The 19,027-nt window shown below is 41.4% G+C and overlaps 1 protein-coding gene across 2 annotated transcripts in view; it reads right to left on the reverse strand.

Moving 5' to 3' along the window:
* Positions 1–19,027, reverse strand: part of Ston2 (stonin 2) — a 158,572-nt gene that overhangs the window by 91,910 nt on the left and 47,635 nt on the right. For both annotated transcript variants that reach the window (XM_008828662.3, XM_008828661.2), the window contains exon 4: positions 3,871–4,068. In XM_008828662.3, coding sequence (XP_008826884.1) covers positions 3,871–4,068 — 198 coding nt within the window. The remainder of the gene's footprint in view (positions 1–3,870; positions 4,069–19,027) is intronic.

The raw sequence follows: 19,027 nt of genomic DNA on the forward strand, positions 1-19,027 counted from the left end.
AGGTAGTCCAAAATCTCAGGGTATCCTACTGCTCTGGCATAATTCCAGTGTGGTCAGTTATATGCAAATTAACCAAGATCATGTAGTCTAAAGTTGTTTTAAAGTTCTTGATGGTTTACATGCAAAGGAAGTATAGAAAAATATAGTTTTCCATCTATTGTATCTAGAATTTTTAAAAATCTTTCTAAAAGGCCCAGAGGTTTAACCAAGCAAGAGACCAAGTAGGGCTAACCTAATGAAGCTAACTAGTCTAGGCAAGTTCATCAAAATATCTCTTTCTGGGTTCTGTGTTTTTCTAACACTTTAGTGAAGGTATGTAATTCCAAATAAAATTTGCTAATTTATGTGTTTTGGGGTTTCTGTTACATTGAGATCTGACCAGACAGGATAGGTCAATGGAAAACTGAATATATATATACATACATACATATACATATATATACTGTATGTGTATAAACACATGCATATGTACACATTACATATAGGATTTCAGAGCTTTTCAAAGTCTTTAATAAGCCAATATATTATGGATCTGCGATAGATGTGGCACTGCATGACCTAATGCATTCTGGTTTTCCTATGGCTACTGCATGGCAGACACGTTAGGAAATGCTGAACTTTTAATTAAACATGAAGGAGATAGAGACGTCTGGGATGGTGAGAGCTCTTGTCTCCATTTCTTTCAGGGTCCATTGAACAGACAATGATTAAACATCCGCTATGCTTCATCTACTCTTGACACCCCTCCATATGTCTAGAGCCATGTCTAATCTCACTCTTAAACCCACACTTTTCTTAGGCATAAACACACACCAGCACTGAAGCCTACCACTTAAAGCAGTTTGTGCTACTGCAAACATTTACATGTTTTTTCTTCCCTGCTTGGAATGGAGTTCAAAGACAGAGACTTGCTCCCACTCCCTTGATCCTCTTGCTGTTTATAAACTCATGTAAACCCAGTGGCATTATTCTGCCTGGTAAAGATGACAGGGTGTGCCTGTCTTGTCTAGGCAAAGGAGGCCCTTAGGGAAACGGGTGACCACGAAGGCAATGCTTTCTGAAATCTTGCTTATTCCTAATTCTGTCATTTGCTCTGGGGTACAGAGCCCTAGAGCAAACATCACCTCAACTGTCTAGCTCTGCCCATGCTACCCTGTAATCTAACCAAGGTGAGGGGATTTGTTTGCCTTCCTCTTCTAATTATCCCCTTGGTGAGAACTTGGGGAAAAAATGGAGGCTGATCACAGACTCCTTCCCTCTACAATTAACTGCAAATCACACTGTCCTGTGGGGCTGCCAAATCCCTGCAGAACCCTTGCACAGATGATATGGAGGAGGCTGAGGCTCAGCTCGCTGCAGTTCACTCTGCTGGGCCTGGGCACCATAACCCCCATCTACCCAAAGGTGACAATGCACAGAGCACCTGCCCCAGCTGCTATCCTCACACTCTGAGGCCAGGGAGAACTCTCCTGGGCTGTCACATGATTCCAGCTCTTGTTTCCTCAAAAAGCAGTTTCTTGGCCAGGCATGGTGGCACACGCCTTTAATCCCAGCACTCAGGAGGCAGAGGCAGGCAGATCTCTGTGAGTTTGAGGCCAGCCTGGTCTCCATAGGGAATCCAGGCCAGCTGGAGCTACAGGGAGACCCTGTCTCAAAAAGACCAAAAAAACAAACAAACAACAACAACAAAAAAAACCCAAAAACTCAAAAAAAGCAGTTTCTTCATTAAATTCCCTCTAAATAAATCCTTTCTAGCACACCATTTGCTTCCTGCCAGGACCCTGACCACTGTTAGAGAAAAGGGAGATGTAAAAGATAATTATAAACTATTGAGCAAATTAATCATGTCCAGTTTAGGAGCTGAGATGTGGTTCAGTGATGAGTCACTTGCCCAGCATGTGCAAGGCCCTGGCTCTATCCCCAGCACTGCAAAAATAATAGTAATAATAATTACTACTAGCATTACAGCCAGTTCAGGTTATGACACAAAGAATAAAACAATTTCTACCTAATGAGAAAGTAGAAGCCATTGACAAAAGAGCTGAGACCCTCAACTTACACCTCTCCAAGGCAATGAGAACTCTGCAGCAGGGAGAGAAGCTCATGCCTGCCTCACTTACTCCAGTCAGGCACCGTATAAGTTGTTCTACACACACTGTCTCGACATACTGCTCTTTTATTTGTCAGATGATGAAACTGAGTCATACAGATAGTAGTGGCCATTGGCTGGAGATGTGCCTGGGGAATAGCTCAATGGTAGAGCACTTGCCTAATACGCATGAGGTCCTCAGTCTGATCCCCAGTACCATAAACTAAAACTAACACACACTCTCTCTTTCTGTCTCTCTTTGTGTCTGTCTCTCTCTGTATCTGTCTCTGAGGTTTATATATATAAACAGTGTGGGTCCTGCTTCCGATCTGTCTGTTTCCTGTTCCACCAAGATGTGAGGAGGTGAGGCGTCCCTGCCACATGCTCTTGTGGTCATGGAGCCACTGGCTCCCACGCCTTTAAGACTGGGATGGACCATATCCCTTCAAACGATGAACTCAAACTTCTCCTTAAGTTGTTTCTTGTCAGGTGTTTAGTCACAATGACAAGAAAAGTAATCATATGTATAAGTACATGTATACATGCATACAATGTAAGGATCTTACTGAAGATCACACAGCTGATATACAGCAAAAGCAGGATTTGAACCTATGACTGTGGAATACATCCTTAAACAGTGCATACAACTCTACCTCCTCCCCACAAAGGCTAGGGAACACAAAGAGAAGAGACAAGTCCAGCCTCTCTCCTTAATAGCCTCAGCTGCTGCAGGGCCTCCCATCCATCAGCTTATAAGCCACAGAGACTACTGGAAACTGAGGGAATGTTTATGAAAACAAAATGCTACAAAGAACTGGTTGGTCAAGACAGGATCTTCAATGAACTAGGAAAGCTAGCAATGCTACCAAATACCAAAGCAAATCTGAGCCCCTCAGGCTACAGGCACTCTTAATGCCTGCAGAACCTAACAGCCAACTGCACAAGAGCAAACACTATCCAAATATGAAGAAGGATCTAGAGACAAACTCCTAAACATTTTCAAAAAGGAAAAACAAATATTGTTGATATCAGGATAATTTCACCCACACATAATGAATAGTAATTTTTATCACTTGCAGAAGAAAGCAATTCTTTGGGCCAAACAACTAAAACACCAAGAACATCTTTCCAGTGCTATTCCAAACTTGGCCCATGATGCAGTGCTTGTTGGCAGACTCATCTTTCACCTGCAAAGAATGCCAGTGTTCCATCCTATACCCACTGCAAAGCTTAACAAATGAGACTATGGGGTGTTATAACCCCTCATACAGCTCAGTGAACACACAACAGAATAAGCATTTGGCTGCAAATTTATTTGCAGTCTGGACACAGTGGCTGGTCCCTGATTCTCATTCTGTTTCACATAACATTTACTCTGTCTGCTTAAATCTACCTCCCTCCTGCTAAGGAGGAAAGCTGTGTGGATGGTGGGATGAAAGATTCAGCCTTCTAAATATTACACAGAGTTCAGCAGCAGTCGAAGGAGAAAACACACTGATAGCGAATGGTACTTGTACTAAACAGTCAGAAAACAACACTTTAAAATACACTGTCAAATGGTTTCTCAATGTGAATCATTGGCCAACCAGCCAGCCAGTCTGTTTACACATTTTCCCAGTGCCATAGCAAACCAGTCAAGATGCTAACTTTCCAACTGGACAACCACATGTATGTTCATTCTGCAAACAAAGTTGGCTGTGGGGCTTTAAGAGGACCTTGCAGAGGATCTGGGAATACCAAAAGTGAACTGCCGAGCAAGGTAGCTTAGAGCTCTGGCTTACCAGTGGAGTCAGCTCCCGAGGCCCTGCGGCTTGCCTGCTCCTTAGCATTGCTGAGCTGCAGGTCTGTGTATGAAGGGCCCATGCTAGGACTGCTGGTGTCTTCAGAATGGGTGGTCCAGCTGCTCTCAGAAGTCAAGGGGCATCTCCTCATAGAGTCAAAGGAAGGGCATGTCCAGCAGGGCATGGTCAATGTCAGGGCTGAGAACAGATGAAAAGTCAAGAGGGGACAATGTAAATAGTTGTTCTTTGTTTACCTTTAGTGCTTGTCTAACTTGGATGTCACTCAGATCCTATGCAGTCTCAGCTGCCAGAAAAGGCAAGGAAATCCTTGTGACATAGATAGGGAGAATGAGATCCCACGGGGAGTCAACTATCAAAACCATATTGAGGGGCTGAAGAGATGAATCAGTTGGTAGAGTGCTTGCAGTACAAGCATGAGAACCTGAGTTTAATCCCAAGCACCCACATAATAAGACACGTAGGGTGGCATGTGCTGCAATCCCAGCTCCAGGGAGGCAGAGACAGAGCGATCCCTAGGGCTTGCTGGCCATCCAGCAGAGGCTACCTGTAGGGCACCAGATCCCAGTGAGAGACACTGGCACCTCACAAAAACAAGAGGGCAGTTCTGCTAACCTCTGGCTTCCATACATACACACAGACATATATGCACCACATACATGTATACATGAACACCCCCCCACACATGCATGCATATTGAAACTGTGGTCTCAGAACCCTCAAATCAAAGACAATCTCATTAAGGGAGTATGAATAACTTTAGGGTTTAGTTTTATTTCTAAATTTAGACCAAAGTTTCATTCAAGCCTAAACTATATGAGTCTTGCAGTTCATATAGATGATATGAACTATATGATCCATGCATTTCCTCCATTTTTAGTGGCACAACAATAATCTTGAGAAAACTCAAAACTTTACTTTGCAAACTCAGAGCCAGATTAGGTCATGGGGTAAGAGTGGACATGTATATACATGCATGCAAGATGCCTCTGCTTGGTCCAAGTTTGACAATAACTGGAGTTCTCCTGACTGTTACATACATAATGGAGATTTACTGGGGCTCCTGCACGCATGGAACATGAAATATCTTTTAACGGGGTAAATGCACAGGGCTGGCTTTATTACTTTGGCTCAAAGCACCGATCAGCCTCAAAAATACTTCAAAAGATGATTTTAGTTTAAATCAAACTTCCTAATAATTCTCTTAATTTATCCTTAGTTAACTGTCCACCCATCCTCTCCATGGTGTTGCATAAAGATTGGATCATTGCAATTTTACCATCAAGTGTGGAAAGAGTATGGATAGAGAATTTTTTTAAAATGAAGCTAGCATTTACTGAGTATCTGTTCAAAGATTAGGTGCTTTTTTAAAAATATTTTAATTATTATTTTTATTTTATGTGTATGAGTGTACTGCCTGCATGTGTATAAGTGCACCCATGTCATGCAATGCCAGCAGAGGTCAGAAGATGGCATCAGATCCCTTGGAGCTGGAGTTATGGACAGTTGTTAGCTGCCATGTGGGTGCTGGGAACCGAACCTGGGTCCTCTGCGAGAGCCACCAGTGCTCTTAACTGCTAAGCCATCTCTCCAGTCCCAACCAATCAGTTTTATGAGGTTAGCATATCCTAATGCCAAAACTTGGCCATACAGACCCAACTTATGCTCCATAAAAGGCGAATTACAGGCTAATCTTCACCATGAATATGTAAGAACTATAACCAAAGTACTTCAAAGAACACCTAGTGATTTTTTGAAAGGAGCACTACTACATCATGACTAGATTGAGCTTATCCTACTTACACAAGGTGGGCTGAATACGCTGCTTCTCAACTGCCTTTCATTGTTGTTCTCCTAAGGAGTCTTTTTTCCTTTCCATAGTAACTCTCTTAAAAAAAAAAGATTTATTTAATTTATGTGTGTACATCTATGTATGTATGTGCAAGTGGATGTGCTGGGTGCTCATGGAGGCCAGAAAGGGGTGTCAGATCCCTTGGAGCTGGAGTTATAGGCATTTGTGAACCATCTGAGATGGATCTGACAGAATGTGCTTAACCACTCAGCCATCTCTCCAGCCCCTCCATAGTTACTCTCCTGAATTGTATCCTCCAGTAGAACATCATAACAAGGAAATAAATGCTAATTTACTCCAACAATCTTGTTCAGATTTCTTTAGGGTTACCTGTGTGTATTTAGTTCTATTCAGTGTTATCGATGGGAAGATTCATACAGCCACAACCACAATTAAGGAAAAGTTCCATTACCAGAAAGATCTGCCATGCTACCCTTTTATAGCACAACCTTTACCTCCCTGGAGCTTCCATATTCTTTTCCTAACCTCTGATGATCATTAATATGGCTTTCGTTTCTACAATTTTGCCGTCTCAAGAATGCTATGTAAATGGAGTCATGCGGTCTATAACTTCCAGATTGGCCTTTATTAATTACTTCACTTTGAGATTCATCCAAGTTGCTGCACATATTAATACTCCGTTGCTTTTTATTGATGAATAGTATTCTATGGCATGGATATACCACAGTTTGTTTAACCACCGACATCAAGCACATGCATCCATCAAAGTACATCTGAGCTGTTTCTAGTTCTGAGCTATTATAATAAAACTGCTATGAACATTTGTTCACAGGTTTTTCTATGAACGTAAGTTTCTCAAGAGTATAACTGTTGGGTCACATGGTAATTACATGTCTAGTTTTATAAGAAATTGTCAAGTTGTTCCCAAAGTGGTTTTATCATTTTAGAATCCCACTAGTAACAAATAAATGATCAGATTTCTTTACATTTTAAAAGTACCAATTTGTTTGTGTGTGTGTGTGTGTGTGTGTGTGTGTGTGTGTACACACCTATGTTCATGTGTGAGAATGAGACTGCCCATGTCCCATGGCGTGCACATGGTGGTCAGAGGACGAGGACAACTTTGGGTGTTAGTCTTGTCCACTTTGTTTCAGACAGGGTCTCTTGTTTGCTGCTGCATATACCAAACCACATGACTTGTAAGCTTCCAGGGATTCTCCTGTCTATACCTTCCATCTCCTCTTAGGAGCGCTGGGATTAGAGACATGCACTACCACATCCTGTTTTATAGGTTTACATGATGCTGGGGAATCCAAACTCTTGTCCTTACATTGTATAGCAAGTGCATTACCCACTGCATCGCTCCTTAGCTAATACGGATTAATACTGATAGATTATTTTCTTTTTCTTTCTTTTTATTTTTTCTTTTTATTTTTTGGTATTTTTGAGACAGGATCTCCCTGCAGCCCCAGCCCCAGTTGACCTGGAACTCACTAGGTAGACCAGGTTAGCCTCAAACTCACAGAGATCTGCCTGCCAAGTGCTGGGATTAAAGGCATGTGCCACCACACCTTGATAGATTATTTTCACTTGCATTTCTCTAACAGCTTATGATACTGAACATCTTTTCACATGCTTATTTACTCATTTACATCTGTCTACTCTGTCTGGAAATGTGTTTACATCCTTTACCTATTTTTAAATTAAATTGTTTACTGTTCAGCTTTGAGATGTTTATTTTAAATTTTTTGTTGACTTCTTTGGGTGTGTGTGTGTGTGTGTGTGTGTGTGTATGTGTGTGTGTGTGTGTGTGTGTGTGTGTGTATGTGTTCTATGGCACACATGTGGATATCAGAGGACAACTTTCAGGAATCACTTCTCTCATTGTACCATGTGGATCCTGGGGCTCATGCTCAGGTCATTGGCCTTGGTAGCAAGTGCCTTTTACCTGCTGAGTCATCACACTGGTTCTGAGCTTTGAGATTTCTCTGTATGTTCTAGATACTTGTTGGCTATGTGGTTCACAAATATTTTCTTTCAGTTTCTTGACTATTAATCCATTTAAGAAGATTTTGTAAAGCAAAAAGTTTTAATTTTGATGAAGTCCAATTGATCAATTCTTGAAATTTTGATACCACAAATATGTTGTATGTCTATTTAAGTACTGTGTGCAGAGCCATGCTGTAGTTAAAAATTCCTTCTTGGGGAGGGGTGTAAACAACCTCTGCCCCTTCCCACTTGGTTCCTATGACAAATCAAGGTACCATTCTGCCAAACTACAGCCTGGGAAACCAGTGAGTTTACTGGGCTTACTTACAGAGCAATGGGTGAGGGTTTACTTACAGGAGTGGGGGTGCTCCTCTCCCAAGGCCACACTGGAAAGTCCTCATCCCAGCACAGATGGTGACTTTCCCATAGCTACACAAAGTGACGAGAGACCTCCCCACAGATTCCTCAGTTTATTTACTCTTAGCCCTTCCACTAGTTGTTGGGAGGTGTGTCTAACTTTCCCTGCCCCCTCCTTTGTTGCACAGCATAAAAGTCAACAAGCTTAGACATGATGAACCGAGGCAAGTGAGTTCAACCAAGCCTTGGAAGATGGTGTCTGTCGGCGGACAGCCCTATGCAACATATGCAACAACCATTTGATTCCTAGTCACAAACCATTTTTAGCCCATATTTAGGGTAATATTGTCCTGATAAGGATACACAGGTTAACATTAGAAACCAATTAATGTAATTCAGTACAAAAAATGTATTAAAGGAAAATAATTGTTGGTGTCACAGAACACACTGAATAGATTTTAGTATCTCTGTACTTTTGGAAAACTAGGTACAGAACTCACAAAATCTAATCGAGATAATCCTAAAAGATTGCAGCAGATCTCACACAAGGCTAGAGAGAGTTCCCTTGGAGATTCAGATCAATACAATGACAGTTATTACCCTCACTGCCACTCTACTTTTCATTTGTGGTTAGAGCCTGGATTGATAAAGCAGGAAGTGAAAGGGGGTAAAACAGAACTTTCATTATTTCCAGATTTTTTGTTTTGTTTTGATTTTGAGATAGAACCGCATGTTGTTTAGTCTGGCCTCTAACTTAACTAAGCAGTCAAGATGAACCTGAACTCATGATCCTCCTATACAGGCTTTATGGAGTACTAGTGATGGAATCAAGGACTTCAGGCATACTAGACATGCACTGTGCCAGCTGAGCTATAACCCCAGCCCTTTACAGATATTTTTGTGTATTTAAACACTAAGAGCCTACTGATAGAACTTCAAATTAATAATTTGAGGAAAGAATTTGTGATTTAGAGAAACTAGCATAAAGATGAATTACATTTCTGAAAATCAGCAAAAATATATTGAAAAACAAGAGAGCATTAATCACAGCAACAAAAATATAAACAAAAGAAATGCAAAAGCTCTGCAGAGATGCTTCAAAGCTCATTAACAGATGATAAAGAAGACCTAAATGAATGGAGAGGGGAGCACACTTAGGGATTGAAAGACTGAATGTTGTGAAGGATTTAGTCTTTCCCAAATTGATTTATTGATTTACTTCTATTTGAATTAAAATCTTACCATGTTTTCCCCATGTTAACAAGAAGCTGCCCCTATTTATATATGAATGAAGTAGTGTTTTTAATCATGTACATACAAATGTTTAAAACAATCAAAATAGCATTAAGAAAATTAAATATCTATGTGAAAAAAAGAGATTAAACTTGGACTTCACACTGTATAGAGAAACCAATTCTAGGTGAACTGAATATGTAGAGAGTATACAAAGCTACACAAGAAATATTATTGAAGACACAAAGTCAAATACGTTTATGACTAAGAAATAAGGGAAGATTCTATTTCTTAACCAAACTCAGAAATGCATTCATTATAGAATGAAAAGGGAGGCAAAGTTTGGACAGATGATTCATCACTCACGAGCACTTGCTGCTCTTGTAGAGGACCTTGGTTTAGTTCCCAGTAGCCACTTGGCACTCTACCACCTAGAGCAACCCTCTGTTACTTCAGTTCCAGGGGATCCAATGTCCTCTTCTGACCTCTGCACATATTACATGCATGTGGTACACTTACACGTAGGCAGAACACTCATAGACATAAAATAAAAATAAATCTTAAAAAAATAAAAGGGAAGAAAAGAAAAAATGGGGCTGGAAAGATGGCTCAGTGGTTAAGAGCACTGGCTGCTCTTGCAGAGGACTCGGGTTCAGTTCCCAGCACCCACATGATGGCTAACACCCATCTTTAACTCCAGTTCCAGGGGATCTGATACCCTCTTCTGGCCTCCGTAGGCACATATATGGTACACTTACATGCATACATGCAGATAAAACACTTATACACATAAAAATATATATATCTCAAAAGAAAATACAAAGAAGGGTCTATGGATATAGCTCAGTTGGTAGAGTGTTTACCTAGCATGCACAAAACCCTGCACTTGAAGCCCAAGGTTCACTCTCTAGCACCGAATCAAACCCGCTATGGTGGCCCACACCAGGCATACTCCAAGCAGTAACATCAGAAGTTCAAAATCATCCTTGGCCACACAAAGAGTTTTAGGCCTTCATGGGCTACATGAGACCTTGTCTGAAAAAAAAAAGTTTCACAGAAACACTTTGTTAACTCCCAATAGTAGAAGTAATCCAAATGTCCATAAATAGCTCAAGTAAATGGATTGTTATATTCTACTAGAATTATAATGGAACATACAGTAATAGAAACTAAAGGCATTATAGCTACAGAACATGGACAAATCTCACAATAATCTTGTGTTAAAGTCACAAAACAATAACTATAGCATTATCCCATTTTTGTAAAGTTCAGAAGCAGGCTAATTAAATCACATCCTTCTTGATTCATGTGTAGGTAGCAAAGCTGTCAAGTAAAAGCATTAAGACAAGTAATGCAGTTATTATCATGAAGCTCAGGAGGGTGGTGATACAGGGAGAGGGAGAGGGGCTGTGAGGGAGGAGGAAGATGTGATGAGGAGGGAATCTCAGGCCTTCCACATGACGGCAATACTCCATTTATTAAATGAAGTGATGGTTTGTACTGTTTATACTTTAATGTATTTTTAAAAATTCCTTAGTGCTTATTCAATTTTAAATAAAACTTATTAAATCTACATATCAAAAATACCGATTTTAGTTGTGATCTTCACATATCAAAGATAAAATACACGTTTCATTTGAAACAGAAACTAATATCCCAGTGGGGAGAGAGGGAAAGCCCCTGTGCTCATGAACTGTGCTCATTAGACACATCTCTGTATTCAAGAACCAGCTTCCAAATCCTGGATGAGCTGTTTTACTTAAATTGTTAGCTGAATGTCCTCAGGCCACAGGCTTAGCTGAAAAGAGAGAAAGCCCAGTGCTAGGCCTGGATGTGGCTCCTCTCCCAGGACCAGACCTTTGATGCCTGAGCCAGCCAGAAGTAGCTGCCATGATGACTACTTCTTGGCCACATCCATCCAGCAAAGAACACAGTGAAAGAAAGACCAAAATCTACGCCCCCTCTTGCCCTAGAAGCTGAAAACAAGGACCCCAGATGCTTGGTTCACAGGCGGGCCCAGCCTTGTAGCCTGGGCAAATTGCTTAATTTGCTGGTTGCTCCACTTTCTCAACTGTGAAATGGGGCCAAAAAGAGTAAAGCCCTCACTAGGGGATTAGGACAATGATTAGGACTTGAAAAATACAATGCACAAAGGAAGTACTGGAAAAAGATTAAGTGGTGGTAGCTGATGTCTACCTGAAATCACCATCAGATCTCTACATGTCCCACTCTACGGCTATCTCCTTTCAGATGTTCCTTTGACCCTCAGGTGCTCAGGGTGAAAAGCCTGTCATCCTCAATTCTCCTGTTTGGTCCATCACTAGTTCTGTTAAGTTCCACTTTCAAATATATCTGGAATACAGTTCCTTCTAGCTTGGGCCCAGGTTCCTTCCACTCAGGACCAAGCCACCACACTTTTCTGTCTGGATCAATGCAGGGGACACTTTCCCAGCTTCCCTAGTTCTTCTCGGTCTGTCTAACGTGCCACATTATAGCTAGCCACAGAGTTTTAGTTTTAATGTGTTTTATTAGCATATATTATTATAACATGTTCATACATGTACATACTGCATTTAAATCATATTCACCCTCTCTACTCTCTTATCCTCCTCCAACTCACGCTAATTCCTTTCTTCTTCCCAAATAGTCCTCTGCCCTTTCAACAAGGCAAATGTTGAAATGTCTGCTGGTTGGCTGTTTTTTTTTTTTTTTTTTTGTGTGTGTGTGTGTGTGTGTGTGTGTATGTATGAAAGTGGGGGAAGGAAGAGAGAGAGGTAATGAGTTTCATACTGTTGTTTACAGGAGCATGGGCACCATACTAGTGGCTACATCATTCAAGAAAATGTCTCTTCTCCCCATCAATAGTTAATTGTGTATATCCTCAGGGAGGGAGTGGGTATTTAAGTATCATGGTATAGTTATAATAGGAGTGCTTATAGGGAGGATGTTGAAGGTAATAAGAAAGCCTGCTACAAAGCCTCTCCCCCTCCCATGACAGGGTGTTGACAGGTCCAGGGTTGTGCAGATCTTATGCAGGTACAGTTTTAATAATTACTCATTGAATCATTGAATGTCTCTTTTTATTTATTTTATTTTTCGTGTTTTTTTTTTTTTTTTTTTTTTTTTGAGATAGACTCCCTGTAGCCCCAGCTAGCATGGAACTCACTCTGTAGACCAGGCTGCCATCCCAGACTTCCACCTGCCTCTGCCTCCTGCGGCTGGGATTAAAGGTGTGAGCCACCATGCCCAGCTTGAATGCCTCACTTTAAAGCCCTCCCAGTGGCTTCTCTCTTGCCCATAATCAAAGTCAAATCCTCAGCACGCTGTCCAAGGACCTCCGTGCCTGAAGCCCTATGTCCTTCTGAGCCACCCCCCCCATTCATCCTGCTCCTGTCACACACCAGAGCTCAGCCACCCCCCAGGCTTTCCATGGAGGTTCCTTCTGCATGGCATGTTCTCCACAATTTCTGCAAGACTCACTCCTTCAGTTCCTCGGACCTTCACTCACATTTCTCAGAAAGTAACTCCTTGGCCTCATAAAAACTGCACAGCCTCCTCACCACACTCTCTTCTTTTGCTTCATTTTTCTCTCCTTCCAAGTGATGGTACAGTTTCTTTATTTCTACTTCTCTAAGATGGTTTTGGTATAGCTCCCCATCAGAATGAGCATTCCATGGGGCAGGAACATTCAGTTACCTTGAATAGTGACTAACCGTGGAGGCCGAAAGTAACACTGGTTGAATAAGGATTATATTTACAAGTTGTTAGTGAATACACTGAATAAAGTCAATACAATGCTTTTCTTTTTCTCCTTCAGGAACCTGGGTGTATTAAAAGGTTAAATATTTATGTATGTTTTGACATCAAATCTGTTATACCTTCTGTCCAATCACAAGGGCTATCTGAGTTTTCTTCAATGCTGGGAACGTGCTCACCCACGAACACAAAGGAGATAAGCCTCTTTTGTGGCTCTCCTGCTATCGCAGTGCCAACATGAAGCAGCTGCCCCATCCCTGGTTCAGGGAGCTCTTGTTCAGTCCCTGAAGGCCCCGTTAGTAACTGATTTCCTAATGTTAGGTAACCTCAACTGGGAGAGCAGAGACTGCATCCAGCTTTCTCGTAATGCTATTCCCAACACCTAAATATTTTTTTGCATGAATGCACTAGTTAATGGATGCATGCTGGAGTAGTTTATTATGGTTTGTGTTCCACACTGGGGGTAAGATACACCACAAATCCTCCCTGGGTGAGCTAGCACATTCTCTGGAAGAGGAGGATACTGGAATTTTAATATTTTAAGGTTTAGAGAAATTTTCCTCTAAGAGCTCCCTCCCTTCCCCCGTGGCATGACAGTGCATTTTAGTACAACAAAAATATGGTAGATAATTTTAAGTATGCTTTCTTTTAAAGACAGCCCCAAGAAAAATACATATGTTTATATATATTTGTGAATGTATTTGTATATACATATAAGCATTTATGTTAAGTACGTGTACATATGTATACATACACTTACGTGTATGGGTATGTGTATATGTATGTGTATGGGAATATATATATATATGCCTATATATCCTGAGTACATGATGGGAAATAATGAACTTATGATCAAAGTTAATGAGGGCATGATGACAATACATTGGCATAGTTTCCTTGCCTATTTTATTAAAAGGAAAGAAAGAAGAAGTAGAAGAGGAGGAGGAGGAGGTTGACTAACTTCACTGAGGACACTATCTCTGTGGTCTGTCTAATGGCTCATTAGTCCCATCACTCAAGTATTTCACAGTAAGTTTCATACACATCTTTCACATTTTTTTTCATGAATCTAATAGATACTAAGTAAGCACCTACTAAGTTCCATATACCACATTCTGGAATAGAGATTAAGTTAGACAGATGAAGTTCCTTGTTCCATAGAGTAGAGCAACAATAACCAAAAAAACTAAACAAATCTCTCTCTCCTGTGAAGCCTGCCACCATGTTTGGGTAGGCACTGTCTTTTCCTTAGCACTGCTCCCTTAATGCCTCTGCCCAAAGCTATATTAAAACTGTTCATTGGACTGGGGTTGTAGCTTAGTTGGTAGAGGGCTTACCTAGCATGCAGAAAGGTCTGGGTTCAGTCCCCAGAACCACATAAAGCAGGTGTACATCTGTGATCCTAGCACTTGGGAAGTAGAAGCAGGAGGACCAGCAGTTCGAGGCCATCCTTGGCTACATAGTGAGTTTAAAGTCAGCCTGGGCTACATGAGACCTTGTCCCAAAACAAAGCAAAACAACGGCTCTATTTGTTTGTTTGTTTGTTTGAGTTTTTTGAGACAGGGTCTGCCTGTAGCCCCAGCTGACCTGGAACTCCATCTCACAGAGATCCCCCTGCCTCTGCCTTCCGAGTGCTGGGATTAAAGACATGTGCCCCCCTCCCCATAATTGGCTAAAAGGTTGATTTCTTAATAACTCTAACTTTGCTTCATTTAAAAAAAAAAAAGTAAATTAATATATATATGACCACATGCAGTCAGAAGTTCCAGGAAAGAGTTAGCTAGAGGGTGTGGTGGGGAATGTTCTCAGCCTCCCTAAGGAGGCCATACTTCAGTAGAATTCTGAGTAGAGTAGAGAAGGAAGAGGCTCCAGGAAGAGGACAACAGAGCACCCATGAACTTGTCTAGAACAGCAAGGGAGGTGGAGTGCTCAGAGCAGACGGGAACTGGCTCTCTCGAAATTTATTCCTGGGTATGTCCTCTGGAAAGGTCATCCATTACATCTAGAGGCAAAGAACAATTCAAGGTACTAAGAAAATAAGGCTGGCTCTATTGAGGAGGGAGATAAATATGCATGTCTGTATATTCACCCCGCCCACCACCCACAGCAGTAGCCAGAATGAACATAAAGTAAAGAACCACCACTAGTCTTCAAGATGAAACCTCTCAGTTGTCCCCCTTACTACTTTCTTACATGGCTGACATCATCTCTGATCCTCCTCTAAAACAAGTAGCTCTTTCTCTGGCCCCAGATAATTAGCTTTCCCAGACACAATGGGAAGGCCTCAGCCCAAGCTCCTAAGAGAGACATTTGAAGGATAAGGGAACACTAGTGTTTTGCTTGGGCTATAGGACAAATGGCCCAAAAATGAAAGGTTTTTTTCTAATGTTTTTAATTATGCATATCCTGCAGTATCTGCATAATGGGTCCAATTCAGCCTGAGTCCCAGCCAAAACTGCCATGTGTGCGAAGGAAGGTCAGCACAGTATGATGAAGGACCAGAAAGTCTTTGCTGGTAACAGTGTCTTCATTTCCTTTTCCTAGAAATTTGAGGGGAACTTTGTTCTTGCAGTCAATTTGTCAGCATTTGCAAACATATGCAGTGTACATACACACTTGTAAAATGGTTTTGGCTTGAAGAGAATCTTTAGGAAGACTGTAAGCGACAGGTAAGCTGACTGCTACATTCTGTGCATGGTGGAATTTATTTTTTAAAGTTTTCAAAAATATTTTATTATCTTTATTTTACGTGTATGAATGTATTGCCTGTGTGTGTGTGTAAGCACACCTGTGTCACGGAATGTACATAGAGGTCAGAAGGTGGTGTCAGATTCCCTGGAACTGGACTTTCAGACAATTGTTAGCCACCATGTGGGTGCTGGGAATTGCGACCCGGTCCTCTGCAAGAGCAGTTAGTGCTCTTAGCTACTGAGCCATCTCTCCAGCCCCCACATGGTGGAATTTTAAAGGCAAACAAGGCCTTATGTAAGTCAGTCAAAGTTTCTGCAGCTAAAAAAGTCAGGAGTACAACCTCTAATAGGCTCAATGTAAACAAAACACCAAACACCAGCTGGGTTTAGCTTTATTTAAAAATACATTTCTCCAAAGAAACAATATGAAGACTCAATTTGACTTTGAAGAGGTTTTCTCTGTTTGTTTTACTCTTTGGTTTTATTCACAATTTAGCAGAATATCTGTGCATCGAGTTCAGAGCTCAACAAACAAGTTTTTCAGCTAAATTCTTGACCCCCAACTCCCACCCTGTATAACCCTAAATCACAGCATATATCCAAACTGAGGTATAATGTCTTGTGGCAAGAAGTCTTAAGTATCTGGTGTTTAAAGCTGTGATACCAAACATTACCAAATGGCCCAACTCAAAATAGTCTCATTATGTCAAAGATGAATCCTATATCTGGCCTCCACCACATTCCAGTGGTTTTCATGGAGTAAAGTCAAGGGCAATCATCTTAGTGGTTCCCTCCCTCCCAGCATTCTCAGATCTCAGATCCAAAGAACTAGATGCCAGTGTTCTCATCCTCCCCTCCCCCATGTATGCTTATAAATAAGGCCTTTTTTCCCCTTACTTTATTACAGTGTTGGGGATGGAACTCAGGGCCTTGCACAAGCTAGACACGCTCCACCATGTTTTTCTAGAGGAGATCATGTGCCTCCTTTTTTCATAGATCAATCATGATGAGATTCTATTCATTTCAACTCCTGCCTAGTTAAATTCCAAAAGAAAGTCCCATTGATGGAACTCAGGCATTTCTGGAGCTATTTCCCCACCCACTGTTGCCCCTGGTTCACTCACCCTTGGTATTCTTCAGGGCACAATAAAATAAGTGTCCAGGTCACCAGGTGGGCCTAACAACTCCCTGGCTTCTCTAAACATCTCAGTGTAGACTCTGACTGTTTTCAATACCATAAAAAAGCCATAAAAATAAGAGATCTACCAATGACAGTCTCTTTGTCCCTACCTCCACTGTGCCTACAACCTCTCTGCATTTTAATTGGGGCAAACAGTACATTCCCTTCTAGGGCTGGAAAGCAATGCCCTTGGCTTCACTCTTAGGTGGACAGATTCTTTTGTTTCTGCTCCTCCTCAGCTGGAAAGACTTCCAAGCCTGGAGGAAAGGGACATGAGGAAGAGAACCAGTCTCCCAGACAGCAGTTCTCCACACCGCACTCTGTGTGTGTGTGTGTGTGTGTGTGCGCGCGCGCGCGCACGCCTTACCCTTGCTTTTCCAGTTTCTCTTGGAAAGTCAGGATGTTCAGATGAAACAGCTAGCTAGATAAGGCTTCACTTTCTCCTCTGGAAATCAAGGCTGGGTATGGCTCTGTCTGTCTAACTTGTTCTCTTTCTGTCATCCCACCTAGTTCTCCTAGGCCATAATGTGTTAACCACAGACTACTGATATGGCAGTGTGTTGGACAGCTTCAGTGTCAACCTGACTCACCTGGGAAGAGGGAACTTCAGTTGAGGAATTTCCTCTATTGGATTAGCCTGTGACTGTGTCTGTGAGGCATTTTCTTGATTGTTGAGTAATGTACAAGGGACCAGTCCTCTGTTGGTGGTACCACCCCCAGGCAGGGGTCTTGGCTTGTATAAGAAAGCAGGCTGAACATAGGCCAGAAGAGCAAGCCAGTAAGCAGCATTTCTCCATGGTCGGTGCTTTAGCTCCTTCCTCCAGGTTCCTGCTTGGCTTTCCTCAGTGATGAACTGTGATCAGGATGTATATGCCAAATAAACCCTTTCTTCCTCGTGTTGCTTTCCATGGTGTTTATCATAGCAATAGAAAGTTAACTGGGGCAAATGGGTTCCAAGATAAACATTTTTTTCCTTTTTCTTGACTCAAGGACATCTTATTCTACAGTCTGGGCATTTAATATCAGCAAATAGGACATGGGAATAACTGAAAATCATGACTACACATTACCGAGATGACCAGAAAGAAGGCTGAGATCCAAAAAAAGTTACTTTCCACAGATCCTGTATGTGTGAGATACACCTACATGTTGCACATTTTGCAAGAATTTCCAAATGCTTGCATATTGAAATATGCATACCAAACATTGCTCTTATCCCAATTCCACTTCATTTATATGTTACCTATGCTAAAAAATTTGTTTGTGGGCCAGTGAGATGGTGCAACAGGTAAAAGTGCTTGCCATGCAAACCTGGAAGAAGAGAATTGACTTTATTCACTAAAGCTGTCCTTTAAACTCCACTCATGGGCTATGACACATGTACACCTACACTTACACATAGATACATCACACACACACACACACACACACACACACTAATAAATAAAAAAAATTTAAGTTTGTTTGGAATATACAAGTGAAGCTAAAGATTGAGAATCTGACTAAAGAAAATTAATAATAACAAGAAAACCATGTTTTTTTTTTTAGCAGATAAGTAAGAGATTGATAAACATTTTAATATTGTCAGATCACACCAAAAAGCACATGATGGCCAATCATTTTCTGTAAAGTGACTACTTAGCTTGAGTTGTCTTAAATAGGCAACACTGGTCCAGGGCAAAACTGAGCAAGAGCTTTGGGGAATCCCCAGTAGTAACCAATAACTAACCGGGGAGGGTGCTTTGAATTCTAGCTTAAACCTTCAGAAGAAGAGACAGTAGCTGGATTCAGCTAGACAATGAAGCTCTCAGCTCTTCGTTCTCCCGACACCCACCTTTTCATTTACTTCCTCAAATCCAGGTTCAAATTCTCAGCCACCGTGAAACAGGAAGCATTAACAAGGATTAACAGTAAAAAGACACACAGTGGTTGAAAAACATGCATGAAAAGACGTGGTGGTCAATCAATTGTAAAGAGATGGGGGAAACCACTAGGCACAAGTTGGTTCTGACTTCTTACAAGAGGTCCTGGAAGGAAGCTGGATGGAGTTCTGTTAAATTTTGAGCACTATACTACATCTTTGGATATCCACACCTAGTAGAACTGCAGAGAGGAAGTTGC

The sequence above is a fragment of the Nannospalax galili genome, unplaced genomic scaffold, assembly GCF_000622305.1.
Source record: "Nannospalax galili isolate Female #2095 unplaced genomic scaffold, S.galili_v1.0 scaffold374, whole genome shotgun sequence".
NCBI classification, from domain to species: Eukaryota; Metazoa; Chordata; class Mammalia; order Rodentia; family Spalacidae; genus Nannospalax; species Nannospalax galili.